This window comes from Ochotona curzoniae, unplaced genomic scaffold (assembly GCF_017591425.1).
Source record: "Ochotona curzoniae isolate NIBS_2020 unplaced genomic scaffold, NIBS_Ocur_1.0 contig_4516, whole genome shotgun sequence".
NCBI lineage: Eukaryota > Metazoa > Chordata > Mammalia > Lagomorpha > Ochotonidae > Ochotona > Ochotona curzoniae.
In genome coordinates, this window is record NW_024466313.1 from 952071 (window position 1) to 979799 (window position 27729).

Consider the following 27729-nt stretch of genomic DNA (forward strand, 5'->3'; position numbering starts at 1 on the left):
CTACAGTTTGATTTTACTAGTTGCAGTTGGTACACAGCTCTTTGCTTACAGTCAGTTGTGCCACGCCCTCCAGCGAGTTCCAGGTCTGGGTTCTTATGTTACATTTCCACAAAGAACTCTGTAGCCCCAACTCCTGGCTCATCAATCTCCACCTCCTGTGATACCGTGCTGAGGTTGCACCGTTATCTGTGCAACCTTTCTCCCACTTCTGGTTGGAGCAGGTCCCAGGATTAAGGAGACACCAGGTGTCTTATATAGCTAGGTTGTTGGTGGTGCGCTGATTTTGTCTGAACCTGATGAACATTAGGTCGGGGTGCTGCATGGACTTATTTTGACCGATATGATGCCACAGTCGGTATTATTTTCCTGTGGGACCAGTGCAATCCACGGAACTCAGTGAGTTCTCACGAGCTCAGCACATGCTCAGTTCGCTGTTATCCCCTGCAGCCCTAAAGCTATTGCCACAGTGTACAAAATGGCACCTGATGTACCACTACTACAGTTCTTGATCTGCTGGCCGTCAGATCTGAGGGCTACCCAGACCTGTCTTGGGTGGAATCTGTAGAGTGCCATGTTGCTGCAGTTCACTGAGTCAGAAATGAGTTCACTCCCAGCTCAGTGTATGCTCAGTCCTTTTCCTTGCCTTTGCTTCTTAAGCAAAATGGCTCCCAGTTTGGCTCTAGGGGGCTGCCTGGGCTGGGAAATCCACCCTGTTCCTACACTGCCCATCCTGGATCTGCTGCTCTCTCTGCTCCTGGTCAAATCAAACGGACCAGCAGGATGGACAGTTCTTTGGGTCACTTCCCAAGCTCCCAGGGAAAATCCCTTCCCACCTGGTTGCTGGTGGAGTTCCGGCTGCTGGTGGAGTTCAGATTGCCGTTAGCTGAATGCCGCTGGAGTATCAGTCACTGCAATACGATACAGTTGTGTCCGCTGCTTTCCTGTGTCTGTCAGTCTCCAGGTACCCCTCTGCTGTTGTTTTGTCCTCTCCTGTTTCCTGGGATGTGTCCTCTCTGCTTCATCCTAATTAAATGTTTAAACCTGTCCTTACCCTATTCCGCCATCTTGATTCTCTAGCTCTGGACATGTTTAAAGTATTAATGTTTTCTTGTAAGTAGTTGTACAGATCTGCACACCGCCGCTACTAACAGGTGAGGTCTCTCATGTTTTGTGTCTCTACCAACCTTCAGTGTTATCCAATCGGGACGTATTCTGGATGCTGGTGGGAGCAAGATGTCAGTCACGCAGTGTTTGTACCCACCTGACTTAGTACTGGCTCTTCCTGCAACTTGTCAGGTACTCTGTGGCTTTTTTGTTTTGTTTTTAGCTTGCACATTTTTTCCTGTTGAGTTTTGGCTTTTCCCTATGATGCTCTGTTGGGTTTTGTTTTTTCCTTGTACTATTCTGTTGAGTTTTGGCTTTTCCCTATGATGCTCTGTTGGGTTTTGGTTCTTGCGCAGGGCGTGCCAAGCTTCCTCGCCTGTGGCAGAAGGCAATGAGCCCTTCACGGATCACACATGGTGGGCGTCTTCTCTCAGCCCGTGACTTCTCTTTGTACTCTTCTCTCGCTTGTGATCCATGGATTCTTCAGTCTGGATAGTCTTGTCTTCTCATTGTCTTCTCTTGTGAACCTGCAGTTCACTGGATGGTTTGAGGTAATGCTGCTGCAGTTTTTAGAAATGTTACCTCAATTAGCTAGCTAGTTATCTCATCCATAACATTTCACACTCCATTCTCTCTCCACCTGTGTGCAGTGTCAGCTCTGCGTGTGCTCGGGCAGGGGTGCGGAGGGGAGAGCTGTGGTCTGCTCCTTCACCTGTGTGCAGCCAGCTCTGCGTGTGCTCGGGCAGGGGCGCGGAGGGGAGAGGTGTGGTCTTTCTCGGACATCACTTCTGGCTCTGTGCTCCTGTGACATCTGCCGTTGTACTTTATGTTGACACTGGCCATCTTCTGCTAGTTCTTGGTTTTTCTCAGAAGTTTGCCTTTTCATCTTTAGATTAATTATCTTGTTCAGGTCTCTGAAAAGTTTGGTGAGAGTTCTGAGTCACTCTAGATTGGTCCAGGAAGAAGCAGCATCTTCAGGGAATTTTTTGTAGAGCTCTCAAGCTGTGTCATCGTGCTTGGGTCATCCACAATGCTGACATGTTCTTCATGTGTCCTGCTGTCGTTTTGGAAGTGTCCCATACAGCTCATCTCACCTGCTTCTCAAATTTATTTTCTTCCTAATTATTACTAATATAAAGATAATACATTATATTAATATCCAGCAACAGCACCACTCCTGTTCACTGAATTTTTATGTAGATAACTTTGGGATATATTGAGTACTTAAGGACAGTTTTATAAATATGTCTCTTAAAAATGGTTATTGTTTTGAAAGGTGAAATGACACAGAGGCAAGCGGCAAACAGACACACACACACACACACACACGCACTCTCTCTCATAGGAGGAATGAAGGAGAGAGGGAGGGAAATGAGGAAAGAGAGTGATACAAGATCATCCATCCATGATTCACTCCCCAAATGGTTGCGGTAGCCGGGTTGAAGAATAAACCAGGCAGAAGTGAGGAGCCTACATTTCCGTCAGGGTTCCCTACGTGGTGGCAGAGCCCCCTGTATTAGCAGGGAGCTGAACTGGAGGATTCTTGCTGGAGGATTCTGATCTGGGATGCCAGCATTGTAGTACCTTCACCTGCTGCCCCACGTTGCAGGGTTATGTCTGCTTTCTTTGCTTGGCTAATGCACTAGCTAGAGCTTTCAGAGTGGTATTGATTAGATATGGTAAGAATAGCTATTTTTGCTTTCCATTTTTAAAGAGTATATTCCCATTGGGTGTGATGTACTTTCTGTTTATTAGGATAGCTTTCTCATTTGGTAAAACGTTTAAAAAATCATGTTAGTAAGAGTCCCCCTGCCCATACAGATCAAGATGGATCAAGATCAAGTTTTTGCTTCAGTGCATTACACAATCTTTGTTTCTTTTTTGGCTAATAGCCATTTTGTTTTGTGTAGAAATCCAGTGTGGTTTTAGTGTATTGCATTTTTCTGTATTGCTGGATTAGGCCTGCTCGTGTTTTATTTAGGATTGCTATTTAGGATCCATGTGCATGAGACAGAGAAAGGCTGTTTCTAATTCTGGCATCATGGTGGGGAGGCTGACATTGTGAAATCAGGTGTGGCCAATCTCCTTTTGCTTCTGTCCTGTCGTCTCTTTATTGCTTCTGAGAGCCAAACCCCAAAGGCCTGTGCAGTGCGTGCAGTGCCAAGGTTTGCCAGTGGAGGGAGCTGGCGAGACGTGGTATAAGGAAGGCTCACGGTTCTCCCTTCCTCCTAGCAGGTGGCGACAGCAGTGGGGTGTGTGCGTGTGTGCTTGTGAGCGTGTGTGAGATCCTAGCTTGCTCCACCCCCATCTCACGCACAGAGCCAGTCTGCAGCCCTAGCTGCAGACCCTGCTGCCAGTCTGACACTGGCATGCCCTCCGTCCTGCTCCTCCTGGGAACACCAGGGCTCCCACAGCCCTGGCTTTTGCTGTAGACAGCTGCCCAGCCTTGGATACTTGCCCGGCATGCCAGGCCCAGCCCAAGGATTTGTCCCTCGTCCCATGGGGCTGTGTACCGTGTGGGCCCGCGGGTTCAGTGCCTCCCCTCTTCCCCGTCTCAGCGCTGGAGTACCCTGCACTTCCCTTTTGAGTCCTTTCTTGCTAGTGTTCTCAGAGCGGAGTTTTGTGATCGTTGTTACTGTTGCACGCAAACTGATGAGAAAGTCCCTGAACACGTGGACTGCCACCCTAGCGCCTGCTGGGATCACAGCAACCTTGACTTGAGGCTCATCAGACCTCTCAGGGCCTCTCGGGGCTCACCTGTGGGCTAGGAAGACAGCCTTGGGTCGTGGGGCACAGTAGTTCTCCTTTTCGGAGTTGGGAGGAGGGAGAGGACTGGGAAGTCGTGCACATTCTTAACTCCCTCCTGCATGAGCTCTTGTCATTTTTAAAAACAGTTTTTTGGGGCCCGTATTGTAGCACAGTGAGTTGGGTTACCATCTGCAGTGCAGGCATCCCATTTAGGTGCCAGTTTGTGTCCTGGCTGCTCTGTTTCTGATCTAGCTCTCTGCTAATGTGCCTGGGAGGGCAGCAGGAGATGGCCCAAGTGCTTGGGCCCGTGCATCTGTGTGGCAAGCTCAGAAGTTCTTAGCTTTGACCTGGCACAGTCCTGGCCACAGCAGCCATGTGGAGCATGGACCAGGGATGGAAGATCTCTCTCTCTGTAACACTGCCTTTCAGGTAAACAAAAGGATATCTTTTAAAATATTTAAAAGAAGGTATTTGGGAGGCAGACAAATAGAGGACCGTCAAGTGATGTCTCAGCTGTTGGCTCGCTCCCTAAATGCCTGGGGTATCCACAGTAGGGTGGGGCCAAGCCAGCAGCCAGGAGCTCACACCAGGCTCCCATGTGGGCAGCTGGAACCTGACCGCATGAGCTCTCACCACTGCTCCTTAGTGTCTGCGAGTGCAGGAGCCAGGAGCCAGGAGCCAGGAGCCAGGAGCCGGAGCCAGGAGCCAGGAGCCAGGAGCCAGGGGCCAGGAGCCAGGGGCTAGGGGCTAGGGGCCAGGAGCCGGGAGCCGGGAGCCAGAGTTGGGAAGGAAATCCAAGTGGTACAATGTGGGGCTGCATGTCTTAACCGATGACTTCACTGCTGAGTTAAGTGTGTGTTTTAACAAGACCAAGTAAATGTGTGCTCTGGGAATCAAAGAGAAGTGATTTTTAAAAAAGATTTATTTATTTATGTAAATGGGTGACAGAGTGACAGAAAGAGAGGGAAAGACAGGAGAACTTCCATCTGCTGCTTCACTTCTCAAGTGGTTGCCATGGCAAGCAGCCATGCCAGCTTGGAGCCCCAAGCCTGCAACTCACCCAGGTCTCCCACATGGGTGCAGGGCCCCAAGCACCTGGACCATCACCTGCTGGCCTCCCAGGCCCGTTAGCAGGGAGCCGGGTTAGAAGCCAAGAGGGAGGGACTTGAATCTGCACTCGGATGAGGAATGCTGGTGTCTTAACCTGCTGTGTCAGAGGCTGGCTGCTGCATGGGCCCTTTGGAAATGCGCTTGCAATTGTGTTGTGGCCCCAAGGACAAAGACTGGCAGTAACTGAGTCATCAGGATGACGGATTTTTATGTTCTAATTAGGAACAGGTTGGGCCTTTGGAGCTGTTGACCAGTTAGGACTGGACACCTTTGTTGGCCTCAGCTGGGTGGGGACAGAACTCCAGTAAGCGCCGGTGTGTGCCAGACCTCCTGTCACTCTGCAGGCTTTTCTCTCACTTCCCCCATCTTCATCCTCCATGTCCCACATGGGCTAGTGGCTGGACACAGGTGCAAGTCCTCAGCAGCTACCGTAGCAAATCTAGGGAGGTCCCATATAGTCTCCAACTTGGCATCTAGGCCCACATCTGTAGGAGCCATATTGTACATAAGCCAACTCCAGATGTGAAACTTCTGGAGAAACCAGTGGATGGGCATGCTGGGTCTTTGCAGCAATTCCTGAGCAGACAGCAGGTGTGTGTGTGTGTGTAATCTCACTATGTTATATAAGCACAATGAAAGTATGTAAAACTAAATGGGAGGTTCACAGACTTCTGAACTTTTGAGATCGATTCCATTTGACAGAGCATCTTGGGATAACCTTTTGTGTTAGCTCCTAAGTTAATGACTAATTAATTAAATAAGATGAACTTGGCTGGCTCTATGGGCTCAGTGTGCTGTGGTTGTAAATGCTCTTTTTCTCTGCTTCAAGGATTTTGATTCTTTCTTCTCTGCAAAAGAAGAGAATATTATCTACTCCTTCCTGGGTTTGGCTCCCCCTCCAGGCTCAAAGGTAAGCTGGCACATCTCACCGTGGCCGTGCACAGGTGATCATAAACCAAAATGCACGCAGGATGCAGGATTGCTTGGTAAAGGCCAGTTAGCAATGTGTGGGTGCGTGGTCTAGTGGTTCAGACACCGCTGCAGTCACCCGCATCCCACTTCGGAGTGCCTCGCTCGGAGTCCTGCCTACCTGCCAGCCCCAGCTCCCTACAAATGCATACTCTGGGGGGCTTCAGTAATTGGGTTCCTGCCATCTGCATGGGAGACCTGCATGGAGACCCACACAGGGTTCTGCAGTGCTGGTTTCACTTGGCCCCATTATGGCCTTGGCAGGAACTTGGGGAGTGAACCAGTGACTGCAAGTTCTGACTCTTAAACAAAACTCCAAAACACAAAGGATACATGTGATTTTAAAAAAATGAAATGCTGCACATTGCGTCTTCTGCCCGAATGAGGCCAACACGGATGGGCCCGATCTGAGTATGAAGGTGCTGAAGGGAGTACAAGGAAGGTTTTTTTTTAATTGTTATTATTCTGAGAAAGTTCTTATGTTTAGAGATAATGCCTTTTTTTTTTAACCAAAAATATCCCCAAACTAGTTTTTTTAAAAATATAATTTTGCTGTGTTTTCACCTTGTTCTGGTAAATTTTATAATACATAAGAGATAGCACTGCCTTCAACAATCTTAAATGCATCAATTAAAGTTATAAACATATAAGCTCCCAGTTGTGTCTGTGAGATTGTTATGAATTAACTTGTCTTATGGCTTGTGTTAATTCTTTTCATGTGTAATGGTATGCCCTTATGTTAATTAACTTATTGAAAATCAGTTGAACTTGGCTCTTGAGTCTGACGACAAAGGAGAACGCATGTCAACTCGAGCACAGGACGGAGTCCTTACAGAGTTCTCTGTCGGCTGACTGCTGGTAGCTAAACGGGGACAGTGCTCACAGAGCCAGTGTTAGACATGAACTTGGACATGGATCACCTGCTCTGCTCCACGACGGCTCGCATACACGTCACCAGACTCAGACAAGGCCAGATGCACATTGTTTAATTCATTCATTGCTGAAAAAGTTTCATTTACTTATTTGAATGTTAGATAAAGAGATGGAGACACATCTTCCATTCATTGATTCCCCACTGAAATGTTGCAATGAGCAGGGCAGGGCCAGGCTGAAGCCAGTAGCCAGGAGCTTCAACCCGGCTTCCCACCTGGGTGCAGGGGGCCCAGGAAGTGTGCATGCCATCTTTGCTGCTTTCCCAGGGACGTTAACACAGGTTGGAGGAGCAGTGGAACAGCCTGAACTTGAAGTGGTACCCATAAGGGATGCTGGCATCACAGGTGAGAGCTTAACTCACTGTGCCACAATGCCAGCCTCTGCTTTACTTGTTGTTTAATTATTTTGAATGCCCTCAGTTTCATTTCAAGAGAGATTTACGGGAGAAAGAACTTGAATTTTACATTTTACAGATGCTGTTGGCTGAGGATTACGGAGATGCTGTCTGTCACAGGCCAGCACTTTGAGCCATTAAAGATTTCTTGGGCTAATTCCTTCAGTTTGTAGAGTTTGCATTTGGCTAATGAGAGAAAAGCCTTACCTTTTATTGAAAATTACCTTTTTGCCATGGTCGACTTACTTGTAATGTGATGCACAATCTTATTAACAGTTATTAAGAAGACAATTATGTGTGATTTAATACCTAATATTTGGCATAGGATTTTGTTAATGGAGTCACGTTAGGTTAGGGATTGTGTTGGAGAGATGGTGCCTTAGTGTGAAGGCTCATGTCCTGTTAGGGACCCTCGGCCACCTGCCTGGCCGGAGATGAAGGAGAAGTGGACAGGAAAGGATGGGGCAGAGGGAAGAGCAAACAGGAGGAGACCAAGGCAGGAGGGAACTGGGTGGATTCTTAGGACTCCCACGCAGCCCACACAGCTGGAGTGAGCAGGGACAGGAGTGGAGGCACAGCTTGAGAGCCTACATGGGGGGAGGATTGCTAAGACACACCCAGAGGCTACGTGTAGGGAGAATGGACCGTCCAGTGCTGAGGGGGGCCGGTGTGACTGGGGATATTAAGCTCCAGTGAGACACGTGAGGTGGTGGGGTAGCGCACTATTGCAGGTTCATGTGCACATGTGGAAGCCACAGCATGGGATCGAGGCTGCAGAAGCAGAGGGAACTAAGGAAGGAGGCCAGGCTAGGTGTGGGGGGCGAGCTGCACGTTTGTAGCTGGGTGGAGGAAGATGTGTGGGACCAGGGGTATATGGCGTCATTTCCCACCCAACAAAACGAGGTTGGTCGTGTTGAGTAGTGCTGAAGGAGACCATGGCCTTGGACAGCATGGAGGGCCTGGGTGACCGTGGCGAAGGAGGTGTCCGGGGACAGTGGACTGAGACCGCGAGGCGAACGGCAGAGACCCGCACAGCCACGTGTGCTGGGAGTTCTCCAGGCACAGGGAGAGAATGCAGCAGGTGTTGTACTACGGGTGCCCTGTCCCTTTCCTGGCATGGGGAGCCCATGCTCCCTTGCCTCCTCTCTCCTTCCGCCTTCTAGACGGTTCTCCCATCTCTCTTACTGACATTTCTCCAGTTCTCATGGCTGCTCAGCCCCCTCCTTCCAGACCCTGCATCGATGGACTTGGTGACCCTAAACCAGCTCTAGTTTTTGTAACCGAAGCCCACTAAAGGGTTTTCTAGCGTAAGGGAATGTTCCATCTTGGAGAGCAGATTTTATTTCTCTAAGCTTTTCTGACAGTCCAATTTTCATTACAGGGATGACCTGCCTGGGGTTGACTGATTTTCTGAAGAAAACAGGGTATTTCATGTGGGTGGCAGGGACTCGTGCACCTGGGCCGTCACTGTTTCTTTCCCAGATGCATTAGCAAGGAGTTGGTTTAAAAGCTGAATAGCTGTATTCAACTGCCATTCAAATACTGGCTGCCAGCATCACAGCAGCTGTTTAACCTGCTTTGCCAGATTGCTGAAAAATGTGCTGTGTCACTCTTGTGTTGCATCGCACATTTCTTCAAACCACGGCTCCTGTCTGCCTGTCAGTGTAGGATTTCATTTCTCCGAGGATGATTGACACAATTCAAGATTTACTTTGTGCCAAATTAATGCAGGTATACTATCGGGAGGGTCCACCAGTCCCACAAGGATCCCACAAGGGTCATTATAAAACAGTTGTCTGTGCTCTCCTAGCGTCCCCGTGGGATGTTGCATTGCTCTGCCAGTGGGGCAGGTGCCGCTGTCCTCGCCTTTCTGGCTGCCCAAGTTGCTGCGGAGATGTGGATGGCCGTCTGTCACCAGAGGCTTTCTGCATGTTCCTGTTTACTTCTCCCAGCTCTGGGGGACTCTAGGGCCTGACCGATTTTGGGGTTGTAGGCCTTGGCCTCGTTGTTTGTGCTGGGTTTTGTGGGCTTGTTGACCTGGGGAGCCACCTTCTTTAGTTGTAGGAGGCGGGTGTTGGGGCCACGGCTGTGGGCATTCACTTTTCTTTGTAGGTTGTCCCATCTCTTTGCAGTTTTTATTACTTGAATGTGGGACCTTCTGGAATGATTTCCTAATTTTCCTGTCTTTTCTCTGCCATTTTCCATATTCTTTTCTGTTTCTGATTTCTGGAATATTTCTTTAGTTTTCTGCTGTATCTTCCTTCTACTGTTATTTTTGTCAGCCGCCAGGCCACGCCACTGGGCCCCATTGTTTTTCTTAACTTTCAGTTACATAGTTCTTAAAAACATTTACTTCTGTTGGAAAGGCAGAGTTACAGAGAGGGAGACAGAGAGAGAAGGAAACACATAGAGAGAGCTCCACTGGTTCACTTCCCAAATGTCTACAGTGTGGGACTGAGCCAGGCTTGAAGCCAGGAGCCATGAGCTTCTTCTGGGTCTCCCATGTGGGTGCAGGGCTCCAAGGCCTTGGGCACCTTCTACTGCTTTCCTAGGATGTTAGCAGGGAGTTGGGTCAAAAGTGGAGCAGTTGGGCCTCAGGGCTAGCTTGGGTCTAACTTTTCACTTGGGGCAGGGGTATCCCATGTGGATGCTGGTCGAGTCTGGTTATTCCATTTCTCATCCAGCTCCCTGGTTCTGGCCTCAGAAAGCAATGAGGATGACCCAAGTCCTTGGGCTCCTGCACCCATGTGCGAGATCCAGAAGAAGCTCCTGGCTCTGAATCAGTTCAGCTCCAACTACTGTGGCCATTTGGGTAGTGACCCATTGGGTGGAACATCTCTTTCTGTCTGTCCCTCCTTCTTTCTGTAAGCACTGCCTTTCAAATAAAAATAAATCTTTTTTTTTGTAAGTGGAGCAGCTGGGAGTCAAAGTGTTGCCTAAATGGGATGCCAGCATTACTCAAGTGGCGGCTTAGCTTGTAATGCCACTGTGCCACTCCCATGAAAGATACCCAGTGCCCTTCAGCTGTCAGTGTAATGCAAACATCGTCCCGGCCATAGGAGGCATTGATCGTGCGTCTCTTCTCTATAGAGTTGAATGGAATCACAGAATAGGTGGCTCTCTTCGTTCATCAACGCCATGTTGATTATGCCTGTCCACTCTTGGTTAGGGCAGAATCATGTCCATTGTAAGACTAGACCTTCTGTATTATATACCAGACCTCTTCATCCACCGGGTAGACGGATCACTGTAAGTAACTCGGCCTTGACTCTTGGGTACTTTTTGTTTAATTTTGTTTTCAGCGTGTCTGTTGTTTGTATACTAGGCTGCTGTGTTTCAGAAACTCTCAATTTAGCAACAACAAATCAGATGGCTGAGCTCTCCAAGCCTGCTCTGGGGCCCAGGGATGTGTACTTAGAACAAGCTCTTTGTGGCTGTTGATGCCAGCTTCCATCCAACACCCATTCTCTGGAGTCCCACTTTATAATTCTTTCTCTCTGTTCCTCTCCAGAAGAAATGTCATAGCCAGTTTCCTTGGATGAAGAACTCTAACATTGTAGTCACGAGGTTGCCCTGTTGTTGCCTTTTCCAAGCCCGTCTCCCTGCTTTCCTGGAGGTCGCCCCATCGTTAATTCTCTCACTGCCTCTTTTTCTCTCCCTTCTCTATTCCTACAAGCACAACATCATGCTGCTTTTTCGTCTTATTTTTCATGTGGAATTGTTCTGAAGCTTGCCTTTTTGAAGTGTTGGGAATTTTGTTAATCTTTTAAAAAAACAAAGCAGGGGGCCAGCACTGTGGCATAGTAGGTTGAGCCTCCACTTGCTGTACTTGCATCCCATATAGGCACTGGTTCAAGTCCCGGCTGCTTCCCTTCTGATTTGGGTCTCTGCTGATGCTCCTGGGAAGGGAGCAAAGGATGGCACCTTGGACCTGCGCGGGGGACCTGAAGAAGCTCCAGGCTCCTGGCTTTGCACTGGCCTAGCTCTGGCTGCTGTGGCCATTTGGGAAGTAAAGCAGCAGATTAAAGACCTCTCTTCCTCTTCTCTCTCTGTCTCTCTGTAAACTCTTGCTTGCAAATAAGTAAATATACCTTATAGAAGAAAACAAACACAAAAACGGATAGAAACCTCTACAATAGAATTCCAAATGGAATTCTAGCCTCAGAAAAACCTAGCTCACACACAAGCGTTTAACAGCTATCAACGAAAATGTACAGATAAAGGAATTCTAAGGATGAAAAGGTCCAAGCAGCCTACTCCAGGTCACAGCGCTTATCAACAGGAGACCTAGAACTTGAGTCTATTTGGTTCATAAACGGAATCAGGTCGTGTGCATTTAGTTAGAAGCTTCTCCACCCCTTATGGTTAGGGCTCACGTATTTGTTAAACGGAAACTGTCCTTAAGTAAACCATAAAAGTCTCCTATAGAGGTAACCGTCATGTCAGTATTTTATCCTGATGTTAACAGTCAGAATAGAGACTTGAGAGTGGGTATTTAGTTAAGACGCCCAGGTGCCTTGTGACGGTGGCTGGGTTCTGGTTCTGGCTCAGGCTGTTGGTGCAGACCCCGCGGGCAGCGCTACTGGCGTAAGTGGTTGGATTCCTGCCACCCACGTGGGAGACTCCCGGAGCTGGCCTGGCCCGTTGCTGGCTCTGTGGGCATCTGGGGAGTGGGTGAGTAGGCGAGAGGTCTCTGTCTCTCTGACTCTCAAACAAGAGAATAAAGCAATACTAGCTTGAAGTTTTAGTTTAGGCAGAAGAAACACCACACAGCCCAAACGATCTTGAGACCATTTTAGAAGATAATCGAGACGCACAAGCATTCAGTGTCACAGAAAGGCAATAAATTCAAGGAAATGGGACTGCTTCTAGACTGAAGTAAGCTGGGGAGATGTGAGAATGCAGCCCATACCCTTTAAGAGCATTCGGGTCATAGGATGTAATGGTAACACATTCATTACAGGTGGCCGGGGCAGTCTGGGGTGAGCCGGGTGGAGGGTGACATTCGGGAATCATCAATGTGATAAAAGCCACGGGGTTCCATAGAACACCCGACCCGACCCGCTGGTGGGAGACAGTGCTGGTGAGGTTCTGTGTGATTCATGAGAAATGTAAGCAAAGGTTGATGCTTTGTCTTTTCACTTGGCGTGTGGTTGCCGTTTTCCTCTTAAAGAACAGAGAGAACACTTGATGAGCCTGTGCCTTGCCTGGTTAGGATCCTTAAAGACATCCTCGTTAAAACCCGAGTCAAATTGCTCCAAAGGAAGAGTTACGTCAAGCCAGGAAGATCCAAGTGGCCAGTGGGATGTTTTGGAAGCTGCATACACTTTATTTGTTTGAGGACTTATTAATTTAATTTGAAAGGAGAAGGAGAGTGAGCGAGCAAGCTCCTATTTGGCCTTTTAAGCAGGGGCTTTCTGGAAACAGCGAGGAGGGGGTTTTCTGAGAATTACAATGAGTTAGGTCAACTGAGGCGCCACTCTTGGTCGGATGCAGTGATGTGCGGGCAGGTGGGACCCTCTGTGATGGTTGGGTGTGCCCTGCCTCTGTCCGTGTTTTCCGTCATGCTCCCGCATGGATGGCAAGGACCCAAGGTCCTGAGCTGTCACCCACTGCTGTCGAGGTGCATGCTGGGATAAAAAAACTGGGTCTCCAACCCAGTAAGAGGCACTCCAGTGAGAGATGCGGCGTCCCAGGTGACTGCCCTCGGAGCACGATCTTTGGTGTTTATTATTTCACGTTATAAAGTTAAAAGGGAAATGCTCCCACCCACCACTTAGGGCTGTTTATTTAATAATTTATTCCTCTAGGAAAATTTACTTGAGCATGTATCACGCAGTCAGTGAGCTGGCAGCCTGGGGCTTTCTTCTGTGCTCTGGAGGTGTAGGTCTGTGTCGCCCCATGAGAGAGGTCATTGTGTGACTGTGGCTGGGCTGTCCACCTCAGGCCTGCTCTCCCCTTCCTGTGGCTCGTCCTCTGTTGATGTGGCGACCTGGCCGTCATGGGGCTGCTTTGAGGGGGATGTAAAGGGAGGCCGCGCTCCTGTTTTCAGTTCGTGCTCACGCTGCCGGGCCCTCTGCTTTGTGCCATCGGTTGGAGCAGCACCGGGGCCTTGCCAGCGCCATGCCCTGGCACATTCCCAGGCCTTAGAACCCATTTCTGTTCTTTACTGTCGCAGAGTCTTAGCTGCTCTTGAGACAGCAACCGAAAATGGGCTAAGAATGTCTCCTGACCAAAAAAAAAAAAAAAAAATTTACAGCTCACTTGACTTGACACCTGACACCTGAAGATGCAGCAGAAGCTGAACAGGTAAGACAGGTGAGGCCGCCCCTGCGGGAAGGTGCGGGAACCTGCGGGAGTGAAGTGGTCTCAGCGGGGCCTCCGGACCCCCCAGTGTAGGAAGGTGGGCAGAGGCGGGAGCTGAGTAAGAATGTGCAGGCCCGGTGTCATACAGGGTCTCCTGTGACTTGGCTTCTGTGAGGACTGACCGGGAAGGGGCAATGCAGAGGGAGTTATGCCTTCCACAACCCGTGACTCATCAGTGCAGAAGACTGAGATGAGACGCAGGATCCAGAGCTGCTTCCACTGTGTTGACAGCCTCAGACTCTGTATAAGTACCGCGTGCTAACCGATTGCGCCACTGGAGCTCCGACAGCCTCAGACTCTGACGTAGTTCATGGGAGACGTTTCATTCTGCAAATTGGGTGGCAGTGATGAATGACGAAGCCCAATCCCTGGAACATTCAGGTGATGTTAAACAGGCGCCTTCGAACGGAAGGGATTGAGAGCAGGGTGGTTCTGAAAGTTGCCTAAAAAAATTTGTTTTTAAGACAGTATAATGCTTTGAGATCCGTGGGACTCCATCGGAGACTCTGCCATGTCTCATCGTGTTTTATTTCAATCTCTAATCTCAGCTTGTGGAACCTGCCCCAATGTGTGGGCAAGTCTCATCATATTACATGGAATATTCTTTCTGTGGAAGAAAGGCATAGGATGCCTGGGAGATGCTTCCCTTCCCCAGGGGGATCCTGAAGCCCAAGTGAGCGATTTGCATAGAGATTCCCTCCCCATTAAGAGCACGTCCCGCTCAGTCTCTGGGCCAGCCTTGCTCAGCTTGATGGGTGTTTATGCACGTACACAGGGGGAAGCATTTCAAGTATAGTTGGGAATGCAGACACTTGATTTATGGAAGCGATATTCCTTGTCACAGTGTCATGTTGTTGTAAACAGCATCGTGGAGAAGTGTCAGCAAGCAAAAGCAATCTTGCTAAAGCTAAAAATAGGTCTCCTTGGCCATGAGGTAGACTAACAAAAGGATCGTGAGCAGCCCAAGAGGCATTGCTGCTTTCAGGGTTTCTCTTGCTTCAGACAGGCAGTGCCAGGCTGGTTGCCAGAAAGCCTTTTTTTTTTTTTTAATAAGACTTATTTATTTTTATTAGAAAGTCAGATATACAGAGAGAAGGAAAGACAGAGAGAAAGATCTTCCATCTGCTGGTTCACTCTGCAAGTGGCCACAACAACTGGACCTGAGCTGGTCTGGAGCCAGGAGCTTCTTCTGGGTTTCCCATGCAGGTACAGGGTCCCAAGGCTTTGGGCCAACTTCCACTGCTTTCTTAGGCCACAAGCAGGGAGCTGGAATAGAAGTAGGACAGCTAGGACATGAACCAGTGCCCATATGGGATCCAGGAGCATTGAAAGCAAGGACTTTAGCCACTAAGCTACCACGCTGTGCCCCCAGAAGGCTCTGTAAGCACCTGCTCCAGTAGCCATTCCTGGTGAATGTCAGGTCAGGTCTTGTTGCAAAACCAGCACTGCAGCTGTGCCTTGGTGAGAGAGAAGGTAGAGACTCATTGGAACTATGCAAATAGCTATGTTGCCATAAAAACCAAAATAGTTATCCCTAGTCGGTCAGCAAGTCCTGAAGGGGGTTCAGGTAAGGAGATTAGGTGTCGCAAATGTTTCATTTCAGTTTACAAAAATAGGGTCTACTGCAAGGTTATGATTTATAAAAAGCTCAAGAGGAAAGACTTCCTTGTGTATGCAGAAATTGGAAGAGCACTTGAGAATGGTAACAGAAAGTAGGCATTTGACCCTTCGGTTGAGACCCTGGTGAGGTTGCTGCTGTCCCCTATCAGCCTACCTGGTTTGATTCCTGGCTCTGGATCCTGGTTCCAGCTTCCTGCTAATGCAGACGATGGGAGGCAGGGGTGACTATCCAAGTGCTTGGGTCACTGCCAGCCATGCGAGAAACCCAGACTGAGTTTATGGATCATGGCTTAGGCCTCCTGGCCATTGCAGACATCTGGGGCGTGAGTCAGAGGATGGGAGCTCCCTGTTGCAACATTCTCTCTGCCTTTCAATGAAGTCATAAGGAAAAGTCAATAGGGGCTCACATTGTGGCATAGGAGGTAAAACCACTTCCTGCAGCACAGAGGGATACTGGTTTGAGACCCAGCTGCTCTAGTTCGCTGCTAACGCACCTGGGAAAGCAGAGAAGATGGTCGAATCGCACATTTGGGAGTCCCGACTGAAGCTCCTGGCCTGGCCAGCCCCAGCTGTTGTGGCTATGTGGGAAATGAACTAGCAGATGGAAGGTCCCTGTGTCCCTCTCCTGTTTTCTCTTTCTTTTTAAAAAGATTTGTTTATTTTCACTGGAAAGATAGATTTACGGAAAGAATTGACAGAGAGATAGATCTTCCATCTGCTGGTTCAGTCCCCAAGTGGCCATAATGGCTGGAGCTGAGCTGATCCAAAACTAGGAGCCAGGAGCTTCTTCCGTGTCTCCCATGTGGGTGCAAGGTCCCAAGGCTTTGGGCGGTCCTCGACTGCTTTCCCAGGACACAGGCAGGGAGCTGGATGGGAAGTGGGGCTGGAAGGGAAGTGGAGCTGGATGCGAAGTGGGGCTGCCTGAACACGAGCTGGTGCCCAGATGGGACCTCTGTGCTTACAAGATGAGTATTTAGCCATTGAACCATTGTGCTGGGTCCTCTGCTTTCTTTTAATCCTGCCTTTCAAATAAATAATAAATCATTAAGAGCTAACAGGAAAATAGAATTAAAAGCAACTTTGTTTTGAGGAAAAAGTTTCTGAAGTGCATACGTAATTGTTTCATAAGAGGTGTTTTCCAGGAACTTTTGGAAAACCCTTTGTAGGATTATTAAAATGACCTCAACAATATTCCAAGCGAAACCGTGCATCTTTTCTCACCGATTCTGTTAGTCCCACATGATTCATTATCATTCCACTGGATACTGGATTAGCAGGCTCTTGATTCAGTTTGTGTCCTGACTAAGGCGTTGGAAATTTTGACTCTGCTTTCCGTTGTTAAAGTTCTTTTAGCCATCTGATCTGAAACCTGCCCCTTGAAGTGTCTGGCTTGGAATCCTCTTCCATGGTTCCAAGCAGTCCTTCCCCATGGAGGGAGCATTCTGGTTTCTGGCTGATTGTAGCAGCCTTTCAGGAAAGCAAGCTAACAAAAACAGCTACGCATTGAACGAGGCTGATTCTCATTACTATAACTAAATACTGGTGTCGGACACTTTATAAAGAAAAGAGGTTTATTTAGCTTGCAGTGAAGGAGGCTGTAATGGGTGGCAGTATCCATTCGGCTCTTCATCCCTGTACCCCAACTGGAGTCCCCAGGATAAAGGGGACCATGACGGGGGGAGGTGTGGAGAGGAGACATCTCACAGAAAGATGGGAAGCCAGAGAGAGGGGAGGGTCAATGCTGACCTCTCATCAGGCTCACCTCTTAAAGGTTTCACCTCCTCTTAGCATCATCACACTGAAGACCAAGAAGCTTCCAATGCATGGACTTTGGGGGACACACCTAGACCCTATCCAAACCATGGCACACGGGTGGTTGGCACTTCCCCCGGCAGTCACAACATTACTAAAGGACTGAGTATTAGGAGTCCCGTTGTGTGTGACCGTGGGTGTTGGAAGTGGAACGTCTCAGTGGGGGTTGGCCTCTTCCCCGGAGCTGCCCTGGGAGGGGCTAACATTCTCAGCAGGTTGACTGAACACAGGTTGTGGAGCCCTGTCCCAGAGTCAAGGTGGCATCTTCTATTGGCAGGTGGATTCCTGTCTGAAATATGGCATAGATGATACTGTTGGGGAATCTAATTTGTAGTCCAGGATTTGAAGTGACAAGTTTTGGTACTCATTTTCCTTGTGTGAAAGCAACTTTGAATAGCGGCCGTGGTTCAGTAAGCACAGCATTTCCTAGCCACCAGGGGGCAGAAGCCCACGCTGAACATGGTGGTGGCTTCAAGCAAAGGAGTGTCAAAGGAAGAGGTGGGACTCTGAAGCGCCAAAGCACTGCCTGGAGTTTTCCAGTGTAAAACCATAGAAGGTGAGCATCAGGGAGAACGGGCACCATGGAGGCTCACGTGGCCAGAGTGATAAACCCATCCTTTATGCCTTAGAAACCAGGAGCGGAAGGCAAGAGTCTGGAGGGTGGATGGGAGGGACTCCCTCGCCACGGGCAGGTGGGAGAGAGGTGTCGGGTGAGTCTCGTCCAGCTGACGATGCCGCAGCCCCGCCCGCTGTCCTAGTCTCAGGATTGCAAGGAGGGGCGCCGCCTCAGAGGAATTCTCAGTGGCAGCAGGGCTGGAGAAGAGCCAGTGCCTGGCCCCACAGGATGGGAGTGGCTCTCCGGGACCCTCAGTCCGCAAAGTGCTGCACTGTAGCTGCAGGAGGAGCCTGGAAACAGAAGCCCCTCGCCCCTCTGCTATCCCCTGTGCTGTCAGCGTCAGTAGAGGGGGTCTGTCCTTTGGCAGAACACTGAATGTGAGCTGGCTGGGAGGCAGAGCAGGCCTTAGGAAAGTCTCCTTACCCAGAGGGAAGAGAGAGAGAAGGTCAGAGCCTGGCCTCGCCTCCGCTCTGCAGTGGGAAGCGCCAGGTCGCTGCCAAACACTGCAGTGCTGGGGCGCGGGCAGATGGCTGGGAGTGCAGCATGCAAGTGGAGTCAAGCTGCTGCCCTGCTGAGGAGCCCGCCCTTCCTTCCATCCTTCCTAAAAAGCTTTATTTATTTACTGGAAAATCCGTATTACAAAGACAGAGATCCTCTCTCTTTGGTTCATCCCCAAGTGTCTGCAGTGGCCGTCAGTCTGAAGGCAGGAGCCCAGACCTTCCTCTGGATGGCCTGCATTGGTGCGGGGGCCAGCCTCTTGGGCCATCATCTGTTGCTGTCCTGGGAGCATTAGCAGGGAGCTGAACTGGAAGGGGAGTAGATGGGATGCTGAGGCCACAGGCAGCAGCTTTGTCCAATAAGCTACAGTGCAGGCCTAGGGAGTGTTTCTTAAAGGAGAGCATTAATAATAGCGAAGCTGGGAATTTTCAATGAGCTAGGAAGAATCCAGGCGTTGTGGGCATGGATACACACTACAGGAACAAGACTTGCTGTTAGATGTGAGATGGAGGAAGGTGGTCATGCCAGTTGAGGGGAGTGAACTTGAACCCTGCCCCCCACCAAGGAGGGGCCTGTCGGCTTAATGGGGGTTGTTGCCAGAGGGAGCAAGAACGTTGGAGTAGGGGACGTTTTTTCTGCCCTTATTTACAACATCGTTTGGACATCTGGTTGTCATTTGGGCCATTGGTGGCATTTATAACACTTGTGTACTATATGAACCCACCCAATTAACAACTAGTGTACTACAAATTTGTTGAATTTCCAGTCCCGCCCACGCTTGCTGTGGCAGGGCCAGACCAAGTGATTTTAAGAACCAAAGGATCCCCACCACTAAGGGGTGGGGCTGGGCAAACAAGGAGAAAACACGCTCCAGCCAGAGAAGGAAGGAAAAGCATGAGGAAAGAGACAGGCGAGCTGCCACCGTGAGCACAGCGGGAAGAACTGAAATGAGCCTAACGTATGTCTGAAGAGGCTGAAATTAGGAAAATGAATCAGTTCTTATCTCTGCCCAGTGTTTCACTTATTAAAAAGATTGACTTATTTTAATTGGAAAGGCAAGTTTACAGAGAGAGAGAGAATTTTTCATTCACTGGTTCACTTGACAAATGGCCACAATGACCAATGCTGAGCTGGTCTGAAGACAGGAGCCAGGAGCTCTTCCAGGTCTCCTGCATGAGCACAGGGGCCCATCCTGGGCCATCCTTCACTGCTTTCCCAGTCTGTAGCTGGGAACTGGATCAGAAGTGGAGCAGTTGGGATTAGAATAGGTATTTATGGGCCTGGCGTGATGGCCTAGTAGCTTAAGGTCTCACCCTGAACGTACCAGGATCCCATATGGGTGCTGGTTCTAATCCCTGCGACCTTACTTCCCATCCAGCTCCCTGCCTGTGTCCTGGGAAAGCAGTAGAGGACAGCCCAAAGTTTTGGGACCTGCACCCACATGGGAGACATGGAAGAAGCTCCTGGCTCCTGGCTTCGGATTGGCTCAGTTCCAACATTGCAGCCACTTGGGGAGTGAATCAGTGGACAAAAGATCTTCCTGTCTGTCTCTCCTCCTCTTTGTATATCTGCCTTTCCAATAAAAACAAATAAATCTTAAAAAAAAAAAAGTACGTGTGTATATGGGATGCTGGTACTGCTGGTGGAGGTTAGCTGGCTAAGCCACTGTGCCGGCCCCCATAGTGGCCTGAAGGCATGTTGGGTTTGCAGATGAGAGGACGGGTCCAGCTCTGTCCTTTCAGGCCCCGTGCACTTGAAGGCTGATTAGGGGCATCCATGTTGTGCCTTCTGTACTCATCAGGTTTTCTTTTGTGTCTGTCTCTGTCAAAACCCCCCTGGTTTTATATTTGAATTGCACGTTGAGTGACACTTTGGGGTGTCAGGTCCGTGCTCAGAAGGCTTTGGTTGGGAACGTTCTGGATCAGGCTTTCAGAGCAGGCGTAGCAGTAAAGTTCCGGTTTCTGCAGGCATTGACTTGGTTTAAATGGTAGACTCCACGATCAGTAGCACGCAAATCTTAGCTGAGTTATTTTATTTTTTCTATAGTTGAAGCCAGTCCCACATATATTTGGTTTAAGGTTCAGCTAGGTATTTTTGGTAGTTTCTAAAGAGAATTTGGGGCTCCCCTTTCTTTCTTGTCTAGGATTCTGTTCTCATTATATAGTGGATAATAAAATTCCAGTTTCTGTCCCTCCCCTCAACTCCCCTCACCCATCTGCCTCCAAGGGAGGAAAAACTATGGACTTTTAATTTTCTTTTATTTCCTAAACAAGATTTTGGTTTTGGCTTACTCTCTGAAAACAGCAACTGATCTTGTGTCAATTCTATCTTTATTTTTTTTAAAGCCTACCTTTAAGTGTATGTTAGTTATATTCACATTATTATGCAACATATTTCCAAAACATTTGTTTTAGAGGTGGATTGGAGGAAACAGAGAAAGGGACCTTCCATCTGTGGGGTTGCTCCAAAAATGGCCGCAGAGGCTGAGACTGGGCCAGACTGAAAGCAGAGCCAGGCGCTCCAACCAGGTTGCCATGTGGGTGGCAGGGGCCAAGCATATGGGTGGTCTTCTGTTGCTTTCCCACTCACATTTGCAGGGAACTGCATTGGAAGTGGAGCAGCTGGGGCTCAAACTGGCACTCATGTGTGATATTGGCATTGTAGTTGGTGGTTTAACCTGCTGCACCCCAATGCTGACCCCTCTAGAACTTTCTGATTTGCAAAATTGAAATTCTGTGAGCAATCATTCCTTCCTCTCCCAGTCCATGATAACCACCGTTTTTCCTTCTGTGAATTTGACTGTCTCACATGTGTCGTGTAAGTCAGTTACACATGCTGGTTTTCATAGAACAGACTTGCCTCACTTCCTCTCAAGGGTTGTCCGTGTTGTAGCGTGTCACAGGATTTCCTTCGTTTTTAAGGTTGAACAGTATTCTATGAGTACAGACCAACCCCCTTTACCTGTCAATGGATGCTCTGGTTAATTCCACATCTTGGCTGCTGTGGATAATGCGATGTGAATACAGTGTGCAAATCATTCTCATGTTTAGCATCACTCTTGAGTCTTCTTGCTTTGCATAGCTGTTTGTTTTCCATTTTCTGTCATTTCCTGGCTTTGACTGCACCTTATGGTCATTATCTGTTGGAAGATTGTGCTTAATAGACACTTGGCCATACTGGGATTGCAGTTGTTAAAAAGTTTCAGATTTTGTATTTCTTTTTGGGTCTTCAAAATATTACTGAAAAAATGAGTATTATTAAAAAACTATGTATTATATTGGGCCCGGCGCGGTGGCGCAGTGTTTAAGGTCCTCGCCTTGCACGCCCGGGATCCCCTATGGGAGCCGGTTCTAATCCCGGCAGCCCTGCTTCCCTTCCAGCTCCCTGCCTGTGGCCTGGGAAAGCAGTCGAGGATGGCCCAAAGCTTTGGGACCCTGCACCTGCGTGGGAGACCCAGAAGAGGCTCCTGGCTTCAGATCGGCATAGCATCGGCCGTTGCGCTCACTTGGGGAGTGAATCATCGGACGGAAGATCTTCCTCTCTGTCTCTCCTCTCTGTATATCCGCCTTTCCAATAAAAAAATAAATCTTTAAAAAACACTATGTATTATAAAATTTTTTCAATTCCGCTTTGTGCACACTTTCTGAAGTAGCCTTGTGTATATGTGCATAACATTTTGAACAAATGAAACAGTTCAAATTCCTGACCAGTTGAGGCATTACTTAGGACACGTTCAGATGTTCCTGCATTATGGACTAGAGGTCACATTTCTATTGACAAGGGACCTCAGATAAACGTTAGACAAGACATGGGCAGCTGATTATCTGGACAGGAAGTGTAAGTGACCAGTAGTGCATACAAACCTTAACTTCCTTTTTAGTAATCAGGAAAGTATAAAAGAGCAAAAAGTGAAATTCCATTTTTCCTCAACAGATTGGCCAAGATTAAGAAGAGCAACCCTCTTCACTGGTCACAGAAATGCAGGAAAAGGGACACATCGCTGCCGCCACGGGGAAGGAAACCTAGTTTTCAAAATCCCACCATCTCATTCCCAGCTGTGTTTGGAGTTCTTTATCAGCACTTTGAGCATTCCGGATGGTTGGAGAGGGTTAATATCTGTAGTACTATACTGATGGCAAAAAGAATAACTTAGAACTGTCAGAAGTAGGTCAGAAGAACGAGGGTGACGCGCCGCGTTGGAAAGCCCATGTTCGGATGTTATTCTGTTCATGCTCCCAGGAAAGCTGCAGGCACAGCCTCCCACTCCCAGCAGCACCTCTGAGCGTGTGCGGATAGGGTTAGGCACAGACCAGCTCTTACATACCGATTTCTGTGGGACAGCGGACCTAGCAGCTGACTGCACGGTCAACTTTGTTCCCATGAACCTGAAGTGCCTTTTGCAATAAAGCAATTCGATATTTGAAAGACGAGAAACAGTTTCCTAGCGCAGAAGGTAGCAGGTGCGGGCCTAGTTCTGACTTGAGTGCGATGTTTTCTACGTCTATTCTCTAATGTGAGGTGGCAATCAATGTGTGTCCTTACCCGGGTACGTCACCGTGGGGCTGTGAGGGCGAAGTGAGGGGTGAAGACACCCGTGACTTCGGTCGGGAACACTGAGAAATGCGAGCTGCACTCCACAAGACAATACCCAGAGGCTTTCTATTTGTGACGCAGGTGACAAAAGCTCCAGAGGAGGCCTCGTCGCTTTCCAACGGAGACGTGGTGGGAGAGGCGGAGAACCCCACAGAGGTAAGGGCTGGGGCAGAGCCTTCTCTCGGTGGCCTTGTCAGGCTGACCACGGGTCCTGTCACTGTCTCCCTTACCCGTGTGTCTGTCCAGCCGTCTGTATGCCTGCCAACTCCCTCCCGCTTCTCTCCTTTCTCCCTTCTCTTCCTCCTCCCTCCCTTCATCCGTCCTTCCTCCCTTCCCTCTTCTCTCCTTTTTTCCTCTCCTTCCCACCCTTTCTCCCTTCCCTCCCTGTCTGCCTTCCTTTCTACTTTATGTATCTACTTTCTGTCTGTCTCTCCATCCACCCACCTACGTACCTAACACTCATCTTTTTAATATTTACAACTGTACAGCCCTCTATCCAAATCCTAGACAGCAAACCATGTATGCACTGGTGAGTTCTGGGGTTCAGCGCACCCCCGCTGCGGTAGCCATGCGGCCACGGAGGTCCGAGTGTGTGTCCTTTATGCATCACGCTCCTCAAGGAGGAAGCTGCAGCCCAGCGTGGCCTGCTTCTCCCCGGGAGCTTCCCAGTGTCGGTGACACCCGGGTCTCCTTCACCACCAGGGGACAGAGAAAACCCAAGAGAGTGGAGAGAACGAGCCCCAGGAAGACGACAGCGAAGCCGCCGAGAGGAACGTGAGTGGCTGCTGGGCTCGTGGCCACAGCGCTTCCGCTGCTCCCCTTGCACGTGGCACACGCTCTCTGGATGTCTAGCAGTCGCCTGGGGTCAGCAAGGGGAAGGCAGTGAGGAGCTGGGCGTTGAGCTGGAAACCAGGCAGGCACTTTTTATCAGTGTGTAAACCACTGTCGTCTGGTATGGAGGTTAAAGGGAAGCCGGGAGAAGGGCTCTGATGAAGCTATCTGAGCTATCTGAGCTTGCTGTCCAGTTAAAGATTGATTTAAAAAATTTATTTGAAAGGCAGACTTACAGAGAAGGAGAGGTACAGAAAGACACACTTTCCATCCACTGGTTCACTCCCCAAATGGCTGTAACAGCCAAAGCTGGGACAGGCTGAAGCCAGGAGCTTCGTCCAGGCCTCCCACATGAGTACAGGGACCACTTGAGTCATCCTTTGCTGCTTTGCAAACAAATCAGCTGGGATCTGGATAAGAAGTGGAGTGGCTGGGACTCGACCAAGCACCCACATGAGGTGTTGGTATCCCAGGCAGAGGTTTAGCTTGCTTCACCATAACTGCAGGCCCAGGTTTGTGTTCTGCGTCAAACGGGCTCTCCCGGTCAGGTGCTGGTCTGGAGTGCCCAAAGGAGCCCAGCCTGTGAGGAGACAGCGCTGAGGGTGGTACAGTGTGCAAGATCACAGGAGCACGGGGATGCAAACGGGCCTTTGTGGAGAGACACTGTCCCTTCAGGCTGGCCAGGGCACCCAAGCAGAGGGTCTCACTGTACGGGGCTCCTGTTCAGGGACTCCCGTCAGCAGCAGCAGAGCACTGGGCCTGGAAGCTGGGTGCAGAAATAATGGGGAACCAAAGTATGAGCTGCTCAAGGAATTCTGGGAAGCCAGTGAGAGTGTGGCCCTTGCTGCGCCAGGTGCCAGCCGGGGTGCACTGCGGCTGCCTGTAGGAGAGGTCCAGTGGGAGAAATACAAAGACTGGATGAATGCTGGAAGTGCTGTGGCTTGTTCATGCTTGTGACTGGCTTGCATGAGGGGAAGATGATTTACAATTTGTGTTCTTTGCCAACCTGCTGGATCCACACATCCCTGATCACGGTGTCACCCCTCTGGGCTTCCTTTGAAACTGGCCTCAAGAATAATGGCTTTGTCAAACACAGGTGCAGGTCCAGATACCAAGGGGCTCAGGCTGAGCCCAGAAGGTTGAGTGAAAACTCCACTCCTACGCTCTTGCGCTCCTCTGCACAGCCTCTCTCAGCCCAGCTGTCCCTTTGGGTCTCACTGGGCCACCCTGGTCTTCCCTCCTGTTCACTGCCTGGCACTCAACAGTGCTGACACCTGTCCTCCATCCTGGCCACACGTCATGTCAGCAGCCTCTTTCCCTGGCCAGGTTCCCAGCAAAAGTAGCCGCTGTGGGCGGTCCTAAGGTGTCCCATCCCTGGACTGCCCCTTCTTGCCTTCTCAGAAGAACAGAGTGTGACAGCTCTCAGTTTTCTGCTCGCTCAGGTGTGTGCTTCTTATCCCATCATGAGACCCTTCCCAGAACTGGGCTTGAGCTGCACAATCCCCCATGACAAGATGTCATTAGCTGCCAGTTGTGTTCGTCACTGTACACCTAAAGGACATAGAAGGATCTACCTGGATCTGAGGCTCTGTGATCCAGGGGCAGGAGTTTGGTAGTTTCCAGAGCGGGATTGGAGGCAGAATTAGCATTACACCACTGCTTCCGTTTGATATCTTAGTGACAGACTGAGCAGTGTGCCACATGCCAGGCAGGGCACCAGAGGCTGGGGAGACAGCAGGGATGGGCAGTGTCCCTGCTTCCTGGAGCTTGTGTTGTAAGAGCGGACGATGCCCACAGAGCTTCACCGCTAACTTAACCTATGGAGGTCAAGTGTTTCTAACAACCTGCAGAGCCATTCCTTTCTCCAGTAACAAACCCTTCCAGAAGTCAAGAGCTGTTGGATGATGGTTAAAGCACAAGGCTCTCTGTTATCACAGGAGCCAGCAGGTGCTTCCATTGGGTGCCCGTGGCTCCAGGCCCTCCGCCATCGCAGGAGCTGGCAGGTGCTCCACAGGGTGCCCGTGGTTCCAGGCCCTCCGCCATTGCAGGAGCCGGCAGGTGCTCCACAGGGTGCCCGTGGCTCCAGGCCCTCCGCCATCGCAGGAGCCGGCAGGTGCTTCCACAGGGTGCCCGTGGCTCCAGGCCCTCCACCATCGCAGGAGCCGGCAGGTGCTTCCACAGGGTGCCCGTGGCTCCAGGCCCTCCGCCATCGCAGGAGCCGGCAGGTGCTTCCACAGGGTGCCCGTGGCTCCAGACTCCGGCTCTCCCTGATGTAGGTGATGGTGCATACAGGCGTGGACATGAAGGCCCCGGCTCTCCCTGATGGTTTAGGAGATTTCCTTGGAAACAACATTCTGAATAATATTCTGGAAGGTGCTCTTGACCTAAATAACTTGCCTGTGATCCTGGATGGCTGGAGGAGGGAGGTGAAGGGATTAGTTAGGGGCCTGGCAGGACCCACGTGACTTGTAATCATCCAAAGAGCCTGCAGTCGTCTGGAAATGGGTTTCTAAATGGGAGGGCAGCTCAGCACCTCTGATATGGTGTGGGGGACAGACTGGGGAGGAAGCCTAAGGGATCGTGATTCTGTGGGAACACCTTCCAGCCAGCAGATGAACAAGCAACACAGGCCACTCAGGAGTGAGGGGCAGCCTTCAAGGAGCACAGTGCATTGGTCATTGCAAAGACCTGAGCTTTGCCCCCAGAGCCCGGGATCCCTGCCCCTCCTGGCTGTGACTTCAGTCCTGAACTTGCACCCAGAGCCCGGGATCCCTGCCCCTCCTGGGTGTGACTTCGGTCCTGAACTTGCACCCAGAGCCCGGGATCCCTGCCCCTCCTGGGTGTGACTTCAGTCCTGAACTTGCACCCAGCGCCCAGGATCTCTGCTCCTGGATGTGGTTTCGGCCCTAACCCTTGGTGATCCCGAGTGGCATCTCATGAGAGGATGACTTCGGAGAGGCTCAGGGCTGCAGAGATCCACACATCCTGACTCGGTCAGGTGCTTCAGAAAGCGGAAGTGATTGTTGCTTTCATTATTCAAGTGTCTTTATTACCACGATACAGTTTTGTAGGCCCAGGTGTTCCCTGTCCCTCCCCTTCCTTCTTTCCTGTTTTCTCCTACCACTATATTCCCCTGAATTATCACGATACCGTAGATCCTTAGTAACAGTTGAAGTTTAACTTTCTGATGTTTAAATATACCCTGACATGCTAGGGATAGGCAAAGGTAGAGAATTTATAGTCTCATGCTGTACAGGTATGCTTACATGTTTTTTTTAAGATTTATTTATTTTTATTGGAAAGTCAGGTTTACAGAGAGAAAGAGAGACAGAGAGAAAAATCTTCTGTCTGCTGGTTCACTCCCCAAGTGGCCACAACGCCCAGAGCTGATCCAATCCAAAGCCAGGAGCTTCGTCTGGGTCTCCCATGCAGGTGCAGGGTCCCAAGGCTTTGTTATTTTAATGGGAGTTTTTAATGGGAGTTGTTTAATGGGAGTTTTATTCAGGAGTAGAGATGTATACTGCAATGTAACTTTACTTTCCGGTATGCTAGTCTCTGTTACAGCTTATCTGTGCAAATGCAGGCACAGACTCCCTTCCCTGGGTCTGTTTATTTTGAAGCTGTATATCAGAGAAAACATGTGGCACTGTCTTGAGCTGGTTCACATCGTGGACTATGCTGAAAATGCTGAGCTCATTATTCCTGAACTAGTCTGTGAAGAGCCCTCTGAGAGAGAGAGAGAGAGAGAGAGAGAGAGAGAGAGAGAGAGAGAGAGAGAGAGAGAAGAAGCTGGATGGGGAGCAGAGAATCCAGGATTCCAAGTGGCTCGTTGGTACGGAATGCTGGCATTACAGGTGGGCTTGTGGAGGGAAAGCCCACTGAGCCAGGAACCAGGGGGAAGCCCACTGATCCAGGAACCAGGGGGCAGCTCACTGAGCCAGGAACATCTACACCAGCAGGTTTTGACTGAACTCTGTGACCTTGGCATTTTCTTTGCTAGGGAGAGAGGGTAGGGGTGACCCCAAGATCCCAGGAGCCCCCCACCCTTGTGGTAAGGCCCCTGGGACTTTGTAGGGACTGTTCTGAGAGAACCAGGGCTCCTGTCCACTTACCTAAGGTGGCTGCAAGTCGCTGG

At 49.8% G+C, this 27729-nt stretch overlaps 1 protein-coding gene across 1 annotated transcript in view; it reads left to right on the forward strand.

The window, feature by feature from the left end:
* Window positions 1–27729, forward strand: part of LOC121160659 (SH3 domain-binding glutamic acid-rich protein-like) — a 50370-nt gene that overhangs the window by 14452 nt on the left and 8189 nt on the right. The window contains exons 3-5 of the mRNA XM_040986637.1: window positions 5792–5872; window positions 22845–22919; window positions 23466–23537. Of these exons, the coding sequence (XP_040842571.1) occupies window positions 5792–5872; window positions 22845–22919; window positions 23466–23537 (228 nt within the window). The remainder of the gene's footprint in view (window positions 1–5791; window positions 5873–22844; window positions 22920–23465; window positions 23538–27729) is intronic.